Below are 13,031 nucleotides of genomic sequence, written 5' to 3'. Positions count from 1 at the left end.
AAATGAAATGCCGCCTCTCAAAACTCCAATTCCCTGTTGGCGGAGGAAGTGAGAATATGCGGCCTATTGCCTCATTCCGCACCTAGCGCCTTCCCACACGCACACCTGTTTCCTGTCTTCCTCTCCAAAACCTCCAGGATGTGCGCACACACACACAGATCCTTTCCTTCTCCTTCTGACATCTCACTTAATCTCTGGCGCTCTTCCACCTTCACTCTCACCCACCTGCTCTCCCCAGGTGGGCACGGACCACACCCTTGGAGCCCAGGGGGGCTGCCAGGGCCGTGTCCAGGGTGCTTTTTCCACGCACTGTTTCTAAGCGTCCAACAGCCTCATGAAGTAAGTGTTCTCATTCCCTTCATGAAGTAGGTGTTCTCAGTAAGGAAACTGAGGCTCAAAGAGGCTCACCAGCTCAGCCTCTGCCGCCAGAGCCTGCGTGTCCCCATTGAACCGAGCTGACTCAGAGCGCTTAGGGTGCTGGAGGGAGAGAGCGGTCCATCTGGAAGGCTACTAGGAGGAGGAGGCTCCTGAAGGATTGGACTCCTGTGGCCAGTTCCTCTGAGAGCCCACTGGGAGGTCCATGTCATTGGGGCAAAATCTTTTCCCACACCCTCCTTGCAATTTCAGGTTTATTTCAAACGAGATGGGGAGCCCATCGACGCAGTGCCCCTGTCAGAGCCGCCGGCTGCTAGCTCCGGCCCCCTCCAGGACAGCAGGCCCTTCCGCGGCCTGCTGCACCGTGACCTGGACGACACCAAGATGCAGAGGTCACTGTCCCTGCTGGACGCTGAGAGCCGGGGCGGGCATTCCTACACAGAGCGCCCCTCCCGCAGCCTGACCCCGGATCCCAGCATCCCCCTCCAGCCAACCACCGAGAACATCCCCGAGACGGTGGTGAGCCGCGAGTTCCCCCGCTGGGTCCATAGCTCCGAGCCCGTCTACTTCCTGAGCCACAGCCGTACGCCGGGCAGTGACGGCACCGTGGAGGTGCGCGCCCTGCTCACCTGGACGCTCAACCCGCAGATCGACAACGAAGCCCTCTTCAGCTGTGAGGTCACGCACCCGGCACTGTCGATGCCCATGCAGGCAGAGGTCACGCTGGGTGAGGCTCGACGGAAGCCACTCTGCAGGGCCCCTGCAGAGATGGGCGGTGGGGAGCCTTGGAAGAGGGCGGGCTGCCGGCCACCACGGAGATGGGAAGTTGGAGCGAGCCGGGGTCGGGGTTAGGCACGGAGGTCAGAGGCAGGCTATTTGGGAGGTTTGCTGAGCTGTGTTGGAGGACATAGGAAATTACAGGGAGGTCTGGGGAGTTTGGTCCAGCAGGATCAAGCATATGGAAGTCACAGAAGTTTTGCTAGATCAGTGTTAGAAACATGGGAGGTTTTCAAGATTGAAGATGGAACAGGACACTCCCAGGGAAGTTTGCTGGGTGAGTGAAGAAGACACAGGAGTTGGGACTCATAAGGGAGAGTTGCTGAGTCAGGTCAGGAAACGTCCAGGGAAGGATGGGAACATAGGAGGTGACAAAGGGGTTTTCTCGATTGAAATAAGAGACCCTTGAGTGCAGGGACAGTTACTAGGTAAGGATCATGAGTGTGGCAGGTCGGAAGCTTGTCGGATTAGGGTCAGGAATACTGAAGGTAGTTTTGCCAGCTTGGGGTAGGGAACGTATAGGACGTGGGAGGATACTGCTCTCGCTTACACTTTTAAGTACAATGGAAACCCTGTCATCTGCAGGGATGTGGGACGTGGGCGCAACCAGGAAACTGGATACCCAGGGATAGCTCAGCCTGAGAATTCAATCCCCATCTGGGGCCTGCTTCCTCTTCCCACAGAGCACCAAGTCTGTATGTCCCCAGAGCAGATCCTTGTTTCCCCTTGTACATCTCCTCCCAGCTGAGTAAAGGCAGGGAGACGGGACATGTGGGACCTTCTCTACTAGAAATATGAGGCTCTCAGAGCCAGGATTTGTATTGACTGGGGGGGGGGGGCAGGGAGCTGGGCACACTGACCCAGTACTGGCCCTCTTTGCCCACAACCCTCTGGACCTTGGTTTTCGGTACCCAGCAGCTGAACCCAGAGCCCAAGATGCCAGGGCTCGTCCCCTGCCTGTCCTGCAGTGGTGAAGAGCTGCATGGAAACATCTACAGCCCCTAACCGAGGTCCCTCATGACTGAGGACAGATAGCAATGACTGACGAGGGTTGAGACCCCAGCCTGTGCCTGGGGGTCCAAAGGCCGTCTCTGTTTTTAGCGAGTCCACCAGAAAACCCTGCACCAAACACCAAGAAAAGGATTTCATGTACATATAACACCTACTCTGTGCCAAGAACATATGCAAGGATTCTCTCATTCACGCCTCACAAGCAGTTTACCATGCAGTCCCATTTTACAGGTGAGCAAAACTGAGGCTCAGTTTGGTGGGGTCCCTTTCTCTGAGTCACCAACTTGTAAGTAGCAGAGCTGGGATTTCCAGCCGGGTCTGTTGGTGCCTTCTCCAATTCCCCTATGCCAACCACTGAACTTACCAGCCCCAGGACTGGGCACCCTTGCTGGCTATGGGGTTAGTTGTCTGAAGTCTGATTAAAATGGCCCTGTGATTCCCACAGGCCACTTGCCCACACAGAAAATAATAATAAGGGCTAACATTTACTGAACACCTACTATATACCATGGACCGTTGCTTTTCTCATATGAACACAATTAGTAACCCAGTTACCCAATTGGTAATCCTCATGGTCACTCAATGAGGTCAGCGTTATTAGTATCCTCTATCACAGACGAGGCAACTGAGGTGCAGGGAGGTTAAGTAAGTTGCGCAAGGTAAGTGGGGGAGGGTTCAAAGGCAGGCAGTGTGGCCCCAGTGTCTTGCCCTTAGCCTCCACTCACTGTGCTGCCTCAGGGCATCTGTTGTCATGGTGCCTGCCCCCTGAGTACCATTTGCTCATCATGCCATAGAAACTTCACAAGCACCCCTTACGGCCAGGCCCTGTGCCAGGCGCTGGGATTATCCCCACGCAGAGCCTGTCCAGATCCCTCTCTCAGCCTTCCCACCTTGCCAGAACTCCCGCCCCCAGTTTCTCTGAACCCTCCATTCTTCCCAGAGTTCCTTCTTGCATTTGAACCTCCCTGTCCCCAAGATACAGTCTGCTTCCAGGCTGGGAAGCAGAGCATCCTCGACCCTTCAACGGGATGCCTTGCCCATGAAAGCCGCCCCCAGCCTCTCTTGCCCAAGGCTTGACTTCCCACGGGAGGGCTTCCCTGTCCCACCCCCACAGAGAATGAGAAAGACGAGACCAGACAAGGACTTCCGAGCAGCTGGAAAGGTGAGCTTGCAGTTCACATCTCCCAGTGATGGACGGGGTGCTGCCACTGGCTTGTTCCACCCCCTTCCCACCCCCTATCCCAAGCCATAGTAAAGCACTTGCCTGCCCTGTCCCAGATTCCAGATGGTTCCCTTGACCGGAGCCACCTGGTGTGCACCCCCAATCTCCATCATCAGAGCAAGAGAAAGGCCCACTCACAGGCAGTGGGCATGACAGATATGTGTGTGCCCACGGGGAACTGGGGGACACAGCAGGGCCACCCAGGCGAAGGGGCCAAATTGGGTGGGTGAGTGAAGAGACCCCCAGGCTGGCTTCCCGTCTTACCGCAGCTGCTGTCAGTTGGTGAGGTCTCAAGCCTCTTAGGTCTCTGAGCCTTGTTCTCTGACCTGCTGAGTGGGGGAATAATAGTAACCTCATAAATGTTTGGCGCATGTGATGGCAGCCAGGCTGTATGCAAGATGCTTTTCTCCAAGATCTCCTTGCAGTGACCCTATCAGGCAGCGGAGAGACGCCATCATTATCCCCATTTTATAAGTAAGGGAACCCAAGCTTAGAGCAACTCTCCTCAGGTCACCCAGCCAGGTCTGACCCCAGAGCCCATGCTCCTAACCACTGAGCTCTACTGCCCATCCGGTGGGGCTGTGGTGAGGACCCATGGAGCCAGTGGGTGTAGCCGGTGGAGAGTGGTGTGAACCAGAGGGGTCCTGAGTGAGTGCTTACCCTTCACACAATCAAGGCACCCTGTACTCTGGCCATGGGGGTGAGACAGAGGGCTGCATGAGATGACCCCGGGGCACAGAATCCAGTCATCTGGTCAGGACTTTAAAAGTTAGGCCAGCAAGGGTTGAGGCATGCCTCTCTGTGATGACCCTTTGCTTCTTCTGTTCCCGCGGCCAGGGATGCCCTCCCCAGCTCAGATGCCACTGCCCCTAAGAAGACAGACGCCTGGTGGTCCTAGAGCCCATCTCAGTAGATAGCAACTACATTCTTCCCATTGATCAAGCCAGAACCCTTGGAGTCACCCACTTTCCCCCTCTTCTCTCCTACCCAACAGCCAAGCCATCCTTAAGCCCTGGCAGCTCAACCTCAGAATATATCCCACATCTACCCTGTCTCATGGTTTCCTCTCCGACCACCCCATCTAAGCACCGGCAGTTCACACTGGATTATTACAGTAGCCCCCAAACTGGCCTTTCTGCTTCCACGTATGTGCATTTCTGTTCTCCACTCTGATTGATCTAAAATATAAATCCACATACACACCCACCCAAAACCCTCCAATGGTAGACAGATTGATAGAACAAAAAAAGAGCCCAGAAATAGACCCACATATAGTCAGTTGATTTTTGATAAAGGTCCCTAGGCTGTTCGATGGGAAAAGAGAATGCTTCTTAATACATGGCCCCGGAACTACTGGACACACTTAAGGAGGAAATGAACCTGACCTCTACCACACACACACACACACACACACACACACACACAAGAATTAACCTGAGATGAATCCCAGACCTCAATGTAAAACCCAGCATCATAAAATTTCTAGGGCAAAACACAAGAATATATCTTTGTGACATTGAGGTAGGCAAGGATTTCTTAAAGAGTCACAAAAAGCACTAAATGCAAATTTGAAAATTGGTGAATTGGACTTAATCAAAATCCAAATCTTCTGCTCCTAAGAAGATACTTTTAAGAAAGTGAAATGTGGCGAAATGGAAAAGCAATCTACAAACTGAGAGAAAATACTCTCAGTACAGAGATATGATGAGGGATTTGTATCCAAAATATATAAGGAACTACTGCAGATCAATAATGATAACTCAGATTTTAAAGAGAAGATATACAAGTGGCTAATCAGCATATAAAAAGATATACATCATTAGGGAAATGAAGACTAAAACCTCAGTGAGATACCATTTCACAACTACGAAAATGCCTAACATGGGAAAGACGGACAACACCAAATGTTGGCAAGGTCGTAGAACAATAAGAACCCTCATACGGGGCTGGGAGTATAAAACAGTACTACGGCTTTGGAAAACTAGTAGTTTCTTACAAAGATAAAAATACCCCTCCCTACTCTATGACCCAGCAATTTCACTCCTAAGTATCTACCCAAGAGAAATGAAAACATACGTCCACAAAGACCTGAATGCTCACAGCAACTTTATGCATAACAACAACAACAACAACAACTGTAAAAAACCCAAATGTCCGTAACTAGGAAAATGGATGAACAAATCTGTGATATATTCATATAATGAACCACTTCTCATCAATACAGTTGAATGAACTCCTAATACACCATGGAGTTCAGAGACATTGTGCTGAGTGAGAGTCGTCAGGCAGAAGAGTACAGACTGCACGATTCCATTTATATGAACTCCTAGAACATGGAGCACACCTCTGAGGATAGAAAGTGGAACAGTGTTTACCTATGGAGGGTGGAAATTGACTGGAAGGAGGCATCAGGGGACCTTTGGAGGGATGGGAATGTTCTCGAGTTTGGCTGGGATAGTGGTGACACAGATGTTCACATTTATGAAGATTTGTCAAATTGTGTTCTTAAGAACAGTGCCTTTCCCTTATGTGAGTTTCCTCACCATTTAAAAATATATGAAAGTCAGAACAAAACAAAATAATCCTCTAGACCGCCATCACATCTAAAATTACATTCCCACGGTGCTCATCTCTCACACTCGTCTCTGTTACATCTGCTCCAGCCACAGGGTTCTCCTTACTCTTCCTTGAATATGCCCAGCTCAGACCCACCTCTGTGACTTGGCACTGTCCTTCCTTTCCGCCTAGATGAATCTTACCCCAGGTATCCTCAATCCCTCCTTCATCAGATCTCTGCTCAAATCTCCTACTCAGAGGCTCCTTCCCTGAACACCCTACTTCAGCCTCCTCCTCCTGGCCCCATCATTTCCTTACTTCACTTTGCTTTCTGGCATTGTGTTTATCTCCACGTGCAAGTATATGATATACTTTCTTATTGCCTGGATCTTGCACTAGAATTTAAGTTGCACGTGGGCAGGGTCTTTACCTGCCTTGTTCACATGGTACAGCGCTCAGCACAATCTGTAACATATGACTTAATAAACACTTCCCTAATAATCAATTACTTAATACTTTTCTGGGTTGTTGTGAAGATTAAACAAGGCGTGCATACAAAGTGCTTAGCATAGTGACAGAGTAAGTGCTCAGTAAATATGAGCTACTGTTGTTACTCATTATTGTATCCCCAACATTGCCCTGCATAGTGATCGACACAGATTAGGCATAAAGAACTAGACGGTTCGAGTAGCTGAATGAATGGGTGTGTGAGTGGATTAGTAGGTTTACGGGTAGGTGTATGGATGGAAAATGGATGGATGGGTGTTATGGTGGAGGGATGAATAATATGATGGAATGATAGGTGAATGCAGAGAACAAATGCTTGGATGGATGGATGGATGATATGATGGAGGGATGAATAATATGAGAGAGTGATGGATGGATGGATAGAATGAATGCTTGGATGGATGGATGGATGATATGATGGAGGGATGAATAATATGAGAGAGTGATGGATGGATGGATAGAATGAATGCTTGGTTGGATGAACGAATGGACGCATGGATGTGTGGATGGGTGAATAAGTGCGTGAGTGGTTGTCTTAGTGAACACCTAGAATGCCTGTGGTGGGGCGCCTAGAGGAGCTTTCCGTGAGATTTCACAAGGCTCTCCTTGCAGCAAAATGCTAAGGAGAGTAAAGAGAGCCGTTATATGATCAGGAGTTTCTGTGCGCCCCTGAACAGATGCACACCACTTCACGTTTTCGTCTCATACCTCTCCCCCATTGTCATTTTCAGAGCAACTCCTCAAATAGTAGGATAGCAGTCTATTCTCCCCATTTACAGGTGAGAAAATTGAGGCCCAACAAGTTGGATTGACTCATCCAAGTCACGTAACTGGAGAGTAGAAGACAGGCCTCAATCCTGGGTCTCCTGACTCCCACTCTTTCCATATGTCCAGGGGTTGAGGGGAGGGAAGTCCCGGGGGCTGAGAACCTTCCTTCAGGTACCTTCAGTGATGTGTTCTAGGGGCAGGAGAGAGGGGCCAGGACTTGACCACCGGGAGCTGCTAGTGGGTGTCAGCATGTGGTGGAAGCGTGTGGGTGACATCAGCTGGCCCGGCTTCCAGAAGCATCTGGATGCAGCAGTGAGGGCAGGAGTCAGAGGGGCCACCTGCCACCAAGGCTCTTGCCAGTCGGCAGCTGCCAGGATCGAGCTTGGAAGAGTGAGGGCAAAGCAGACCCCTTGCCTACCCACCCTCTGCCTCTCGGGGTCAGCTCCACACAGGAGCCTCTGGACCTGGCAGCTCAGGGCAGCGGGGGAGGGGTCTGGCTGCCCACATGGAAGAAGGCATCCAGCTTTCCCCCTCCTCCACTCCTGGGTTCCAAGCTTCGCTCTAAAGACCTGTGCAACTTCAGGTCCCGCCCCTGCCACTTCTTTGCTGTGTGACCTCGGGCAAGCCACTGCCCTCCTGGGAGCCAGTTTTACGGCCTGCAAAATGGGTTTCATGGCAACCTGCCTCGTAAACACCAAGATGGGTGAGACGGTCCTAGAATGACGTCTAGCACATGTCAGGCACCTGATAAATGTGAGTTCCCTCCCCTTGGGGCCAGGAGGCCCAGGCGCGGCCCGAAGTGGGTGGGTGGGGTCTTTTGGAACCGAGGCAGTTAGGAATCTGACCCAGGAGACGAGGTTGTCCGCCCTGGTTCTCCTGCTTACGCTTCTCCGGGACAGGGATGCCCTTCCACGCCCCCTGCTGGCTGCAGCAGGACAGTGCCATCCCGGCAGGACGAGAAGAGGAGACTGAATGACGCAGGGCCAGACCAGCCTATGCAGCGCTTCTCACCTGCAAGGGGACCTTGACAGCACTTGAATGTTCATTAAAAAGATGAGAAAGTTACCTGACTTCCCCAAGCCTTCATTGCCTTATGGGGACAATCTCGAGAGGTTGGAAGTGTAAATGAGGTCGTGCATAAAGCACGTCACAGAGCGCAAGGCACTTAGGACGCTCTGGACAAATGTTAGCCCTTAAACCCACCATCTCCCGATATTCCTAACAGCCCAGTGTGGTGGGTGGACAAGGGTTGCCTTGGCTGTTCCCACCCTGTGTTTGGGGAAAGCCAGGGGAAGTGACTGGTCCAGGGGCACACAGACTAGACTCCTTTCTTACGTGGGTGGACGCAGCAGCGGAAGCTGCCTAAACCTTCCCTGCCATTCCCTCCCCCTCACAGGCCTGGCTTTCCCGCTGATGCCTCCCTCTGCCCCACACGGCCCTTCAGGTGTCTTGCTCGTGGTTTAATTAATAGTCCTTTGGTCTCATGAATGAAATTGGTTGGCAGTGCCTAGGAAATCACCCACATCTGCCAGCTGCTCTGATTTCTGCTCTGACAGCTCTGAGTGGGAAGGAGAGGCTCGGGTAGCAGGTGGAACAGATGAGGAGAACCCAGGCCAGCCCCAGGGCCTGGGGACAAAGCTTTTCTCCTGCCGCCACCCCTGGAAGATGTCCAAGGAGAGTGGCACAGAGCATGGCACTCTGATCAAAACCCTATCGCTTCCCCCTGGCCCAGGGAGCTCTATGGGGTCTGGCCCAGTCCCCACCCCCATCACCCCTGACCTTCCACCTCAGCGCCATGTCCTGGCTGTTCCCTCCACCTGGAACCCTTTTCAGGAGCTTCATCTCAGCTGAAATGTCAGCTCGTTGGAAGAGACACTCAGACCATCACTCCCCACTTGTCCAATTCTCCACACAGTGCCATGGCTCTCCAGTAGTTTCTTATTCACGTACTTATTTGTGTGTCAAATGTCTCCCCAACTAAAGTGTAAGCTCTGTGTCGGCAGGCACGCGTCTCCATTACCACTGCGTCCCCAGCCCTGCCCCAAAGCCTGCCACACAGTTGGCTCAATGATTACTTGTTAAATGAATGAATGAGTGATGAATGGACCTGGCAGAAAGAAGCCTGGCGCAAACGTCATGGGACAAGAGAAACTGGCTCTTTGGGTGACCTTGGATAAGCCTCTTCGTTACCCCTGGGCCTGTTGCCCAATCTGAAACCTGAGAGATTGGACTCAGTGATCCCAGTGGCTCTTCCATCCCCGATGTGCTCTGGTTCATAGGAGAGCAGCACCCTTGGGCATCTTGTCTCCCAAGTTCAGAGAAGTTAAGCCACTTAAAAGAAGTGAAAGAAGTGATACAAGCAGTGAGGAAGAGAGGCCGGAAGGGCACAGTCCAGGCCCAGGGAGGGAGATGGTTACCCCCACGTTTTGCCACCTTCCACTCACCTCCAACCCAGAGATTCCAGAAAAACCCCACGGGGCATATTAACCTGGTAGAAGGCTCTCTGGAGCAGGGGTAATGAGACCAGAAATTTCATCCCCGTTCTTCACTGTGTGAACTTTGACAAGTTACTTCCCCTCTCTGAGCCTCAGTTAACTCAGCTATACAATGGGGATGATAAAGGCAGGAGCGCATCTCACAAGGGTTTGGTGTAGGTGGGAGTGTGGGTGTTCTGAGCAGGGCTGGGCGCTGGAGCAGGGTTCTCCCTGTTATAGCAGCTGAGTCGTCTCCCAGGTGGCACCCCCCTTGGGTGTCCCTGACTCCACTGTGCCCTGGGCTTCTCCGATCTGACCCCTTGTTACACCAGTTTGTGCTCGTCTTTTGACCCCACTGAGAGTGAACCCCACGAGGACAGGGACTGTGCTCTGTACGCCGTTAAATCCCCAGGTCCCAGCGAGGGCTCGGGAAACGTGTATGAATGAATGCAGGCATGAACGTGTATGAATGAATGCAGGCATGAATGAATGATCCGGATGGGAACTTTCTCTTCCGTTCCGCCAGCACCTCTTTTCTTTGCTTAGTCTCCTCTCCCCGCACACACACACACCTCTCTGACCTGGCCTTCCTCTCCCTGTAGTTGCCCCCAAAGGACCCCAAATCATGATGACGCCCAGCAGAGCCCGGGTCGGGGACACAGTGAGGATTCTGGTCCATGGATTTCAGGTCAGCCTCTCTCTGAGCATCTGCAAGGGTGGCGGGCGGTCATCAGGCACCAACGGGGCACGAGCATTCCTGGCGGCATGCTCTGAGACCCTCCCCTTGACCTCCAGCACGGCCAGCTGGTCCGAGTCTCCTAATCTGTGTCACGGCAGAATTGGCTTCCACGAGGAATGGCATGGGGTGCACGCATGGATGTGCTCGCCCACCTGCAACTTAGAGCAGACATGGCACATGGATCTTGACATTCCTTCCAGCCCTAGAGTCCTTTCCTTCCTGGGGTCTGGGCAGCCAGTCCCAACCCATCCGATGAAGATGTGTTAATACCCACCCTGGCCAGGCCATGCCTCTGGCCCCTTCCTGTTCCGGCAGAATGGTTCCTCCTGTGACCCGACTCTCTCCTGCTCTGGCCAACAGAACGAAGTCTTCCCAGAGCCCATGTTCACATGGACGCGGGTTGGGAGCCGCCTCCTGGACGGCAGCGCTGAGTTTGACGGGAAGGAGCTGGTGCTGGAGCGGGTTCCCGCTGAGCTCAACGGCTCCATGTACCGCTGCACGGCCCAGAACCCTCTGGGCTCCACCGACACACACACCCGGCTCATCGTGTTTGGTACGCTGCGCCCAACTAGCGGATCGGGAGGGCTACCCGGGGAGGCCCCTGGTTGGAGCTTTCCCAAGGAGGAGGGAGCAGTAGGGGCCCAAGTCCCATAAATTTGCCCTAAGAGGGTGCCCCACAGGGAAGCACTACAGTTCAGTGGTTAAAACCATAACAGCTTTGGAGCTAGAGAACCCTGAGTTCAAATCCCAGACCCACCACTTAGCAGCTGGGCAACGCTGGGCAAACTGTTTCCCCTCCCTCAGTTTTTCCATCTGTAGAATGGGGCTGATACCGCCCAGCCCGCAGACGCCGTGTGGCTGCCCTGAGAGGGTGCACATGACACCACACAGCGGGTGCTGGATGAGGGGCTTCCTTCGCCAAGTTCCAAATGCCATCCATGCTCTAGTTCTCTTTCTGTTCTTCCCAACAGAAAACCCAAATATCCCAAAAGGAACGGAGGACTCCAATGGTAAGTCTCCACTCTCAGAGCTTCTAGCTTAAAAGCTCTAGTCCCCCAAACGGCCCCTTTGTGTGACCTTGCCCCTCCCTCATGCCGTAGGCACATAATTGACCTCTAGTTGGGCCGAGTCTGGGTCAAAGGTCAGGAGTGGGCACTAAAGCAATTAAGCATCCCTAAGCAGCTGGCAGGGAGTTCGAGGGACAAAGTCTCTCTCAGAGAGCTCGGCTGCCGTGGTCCCAAGAAGATGTGTCTAGCGCTGACCGTGGGGTTGTGATCCGGGGCCCTTGACCACTTCATAGGATGGTGGGGCCCTTTATACTGCCCTCCCTCAGCTGCCCCCGAGCTGGGCACCACCCCATGGGACACAGACACTCCCCCCAGGCCTGCCAGCCCTCCCTTTCCCACAGTGAGCCAATCTCACAGTTCATGATGGAGGCCCCCACGCCTAGTCCCCACTGCAGTGTCCTGACGGCCACCGGGGAGCCTGACCTCCACCCAGCAGGCCTGGGACAGGGAAGAGGTCACGCACAACCAGGTGGGACAGATAGCAGAGCTAGGACTTGAACCCAGCCCATCCTAACACTGAAGTCCAGACTCTTGGCTGGGGCCCTTCAAAGCTCTGCGGTCCCCCGGCTCCACACACCTGTGCCCCCCAGAAAGCAAAGCGGGTGGGTCACAGGCCCTGACGCTGCTCCCTGCACAGGTTCCACGTCTGGCCCTGCTGGCATCCGGCTCACCTTGGTGCTCGCCCTGACAGTGGTCCTGGAGCTGACGTGAAGGCTCAGCCCTGCTCCCTCCATTCCATCTGGCACTGACATCTCTGCAATTGGTTTTCATTTCTTTTCTAAACTACTTCCAGTCTTGTTCTTAGTCTCTTTCTGTCCATGTCTTGGCTTCTTTGGTCAGTTTAATTAAAACAGAACATTTTTCCCCACCTCGGTCTATGGCTCTGTATTTTTCCTGGTCTATAGCAGCAACTGGGCACCTCCGGACATGCAACCTCGGGACGGGCACTGAGGGGGATGATGAAGGACATGGAGGGCATGCTCTTCCCTGGAGGAGGGGTGGAGGGGCAGCTCCTTGTTTCACACAAATCCAGTTGTGGGAAGTGGCCAGAGACTCTACTCAGGAAATTCAAGTTCCCTCAGGGCCAAGTGTAACAGTCAGCTCTTGCCACAATAATGCTGCATAACAAAGGGACCCAAATCACAGTGGCAGGCAACAACAAGTATTTATGATTGTGTTTACGTTTAGGACAAAGTGGTTCAGCTGATATAGTCTGGACTCACTTGGGCAGCTCTGCTTCAAGCAACAGGCTATCTGGGCTGAATTCCAGGGGATGGGTTGGGCACAGGTCTCATCCATGGTTGTTTTCTCTGGGGCCTAGGCTAAAGGGGCTGTGGCTGTCTGACAGTTGATCCTCTTATGGTAGATCATCCTAGCTAAAGAAAAAAAACTCAAACCATGGAAGCGCAGTTAAGGCATTGGCCTGTCATGTCCTTGAACACTCCTTTAGCCAAAGCAAGTCACATAGCCAAGGCTAACGTCAATCAATTTCACATATAAGTCAATGGTAGAGGTTCCAGAATTTCCTGTTCAAC

The 13,031-nt window shown here is 52.9% G+C and overlaps 1 protein-coding gene across 1 annotated transcript in view; it reads left to right on the top strand.

Moving 5' to 3' along the window:
* Window positions 1-12,232, top strand: part of IGSF21 (immunoglobin superfamily member 21) — a gene marked incomplete at its 5' end in the record, with an annotated part of 244,551 nt that extends 232,319 nt beyond the window's left edge. Inside the window, 5 exons of the mRNA XM_082657755.1 lie at window positions 628-1,102; window positions 10,293-10,378; window positions 10,790-10,982; window positions 11,401-11,439; window positions 12,134-12,232. Coding sequence (XP_082513881.1) covers window positions 628-1,102; window positions 10,293-10,378; window positions 10,790-10,982; window positions 11,401-11,439; window positions 12,134-12,207 — 867 coding nt within the window. The 3' untranslated portion in view covers window positions 12,208-12,232. The remainder of the gene's footprint in view (window positions 1-627; window positions 1,103-10,292; window positions 10,379-10,789; window positions 10,983-11,400; window positions 11,440-12,133) is intronic.
* Window positions 12,233-13,031: the final 799 nt, after the last annotated feature.

This window comes from Grampus griseus (genome assembly GCF_964374135.1).
Source record: "Grampus griseus genome assembly, chromosome: 1".
NCBI lineage: Eukaryota > Metazoa > Chordata > Mammalia > Artiodactyla > Delphinidae > Grampus > Grampus griseus.
The sequence above is the reverse complement of the archived record's forward strand: the minus strand, read 5'-3'. Positions and strand labels throughout refer to the sequence as shown.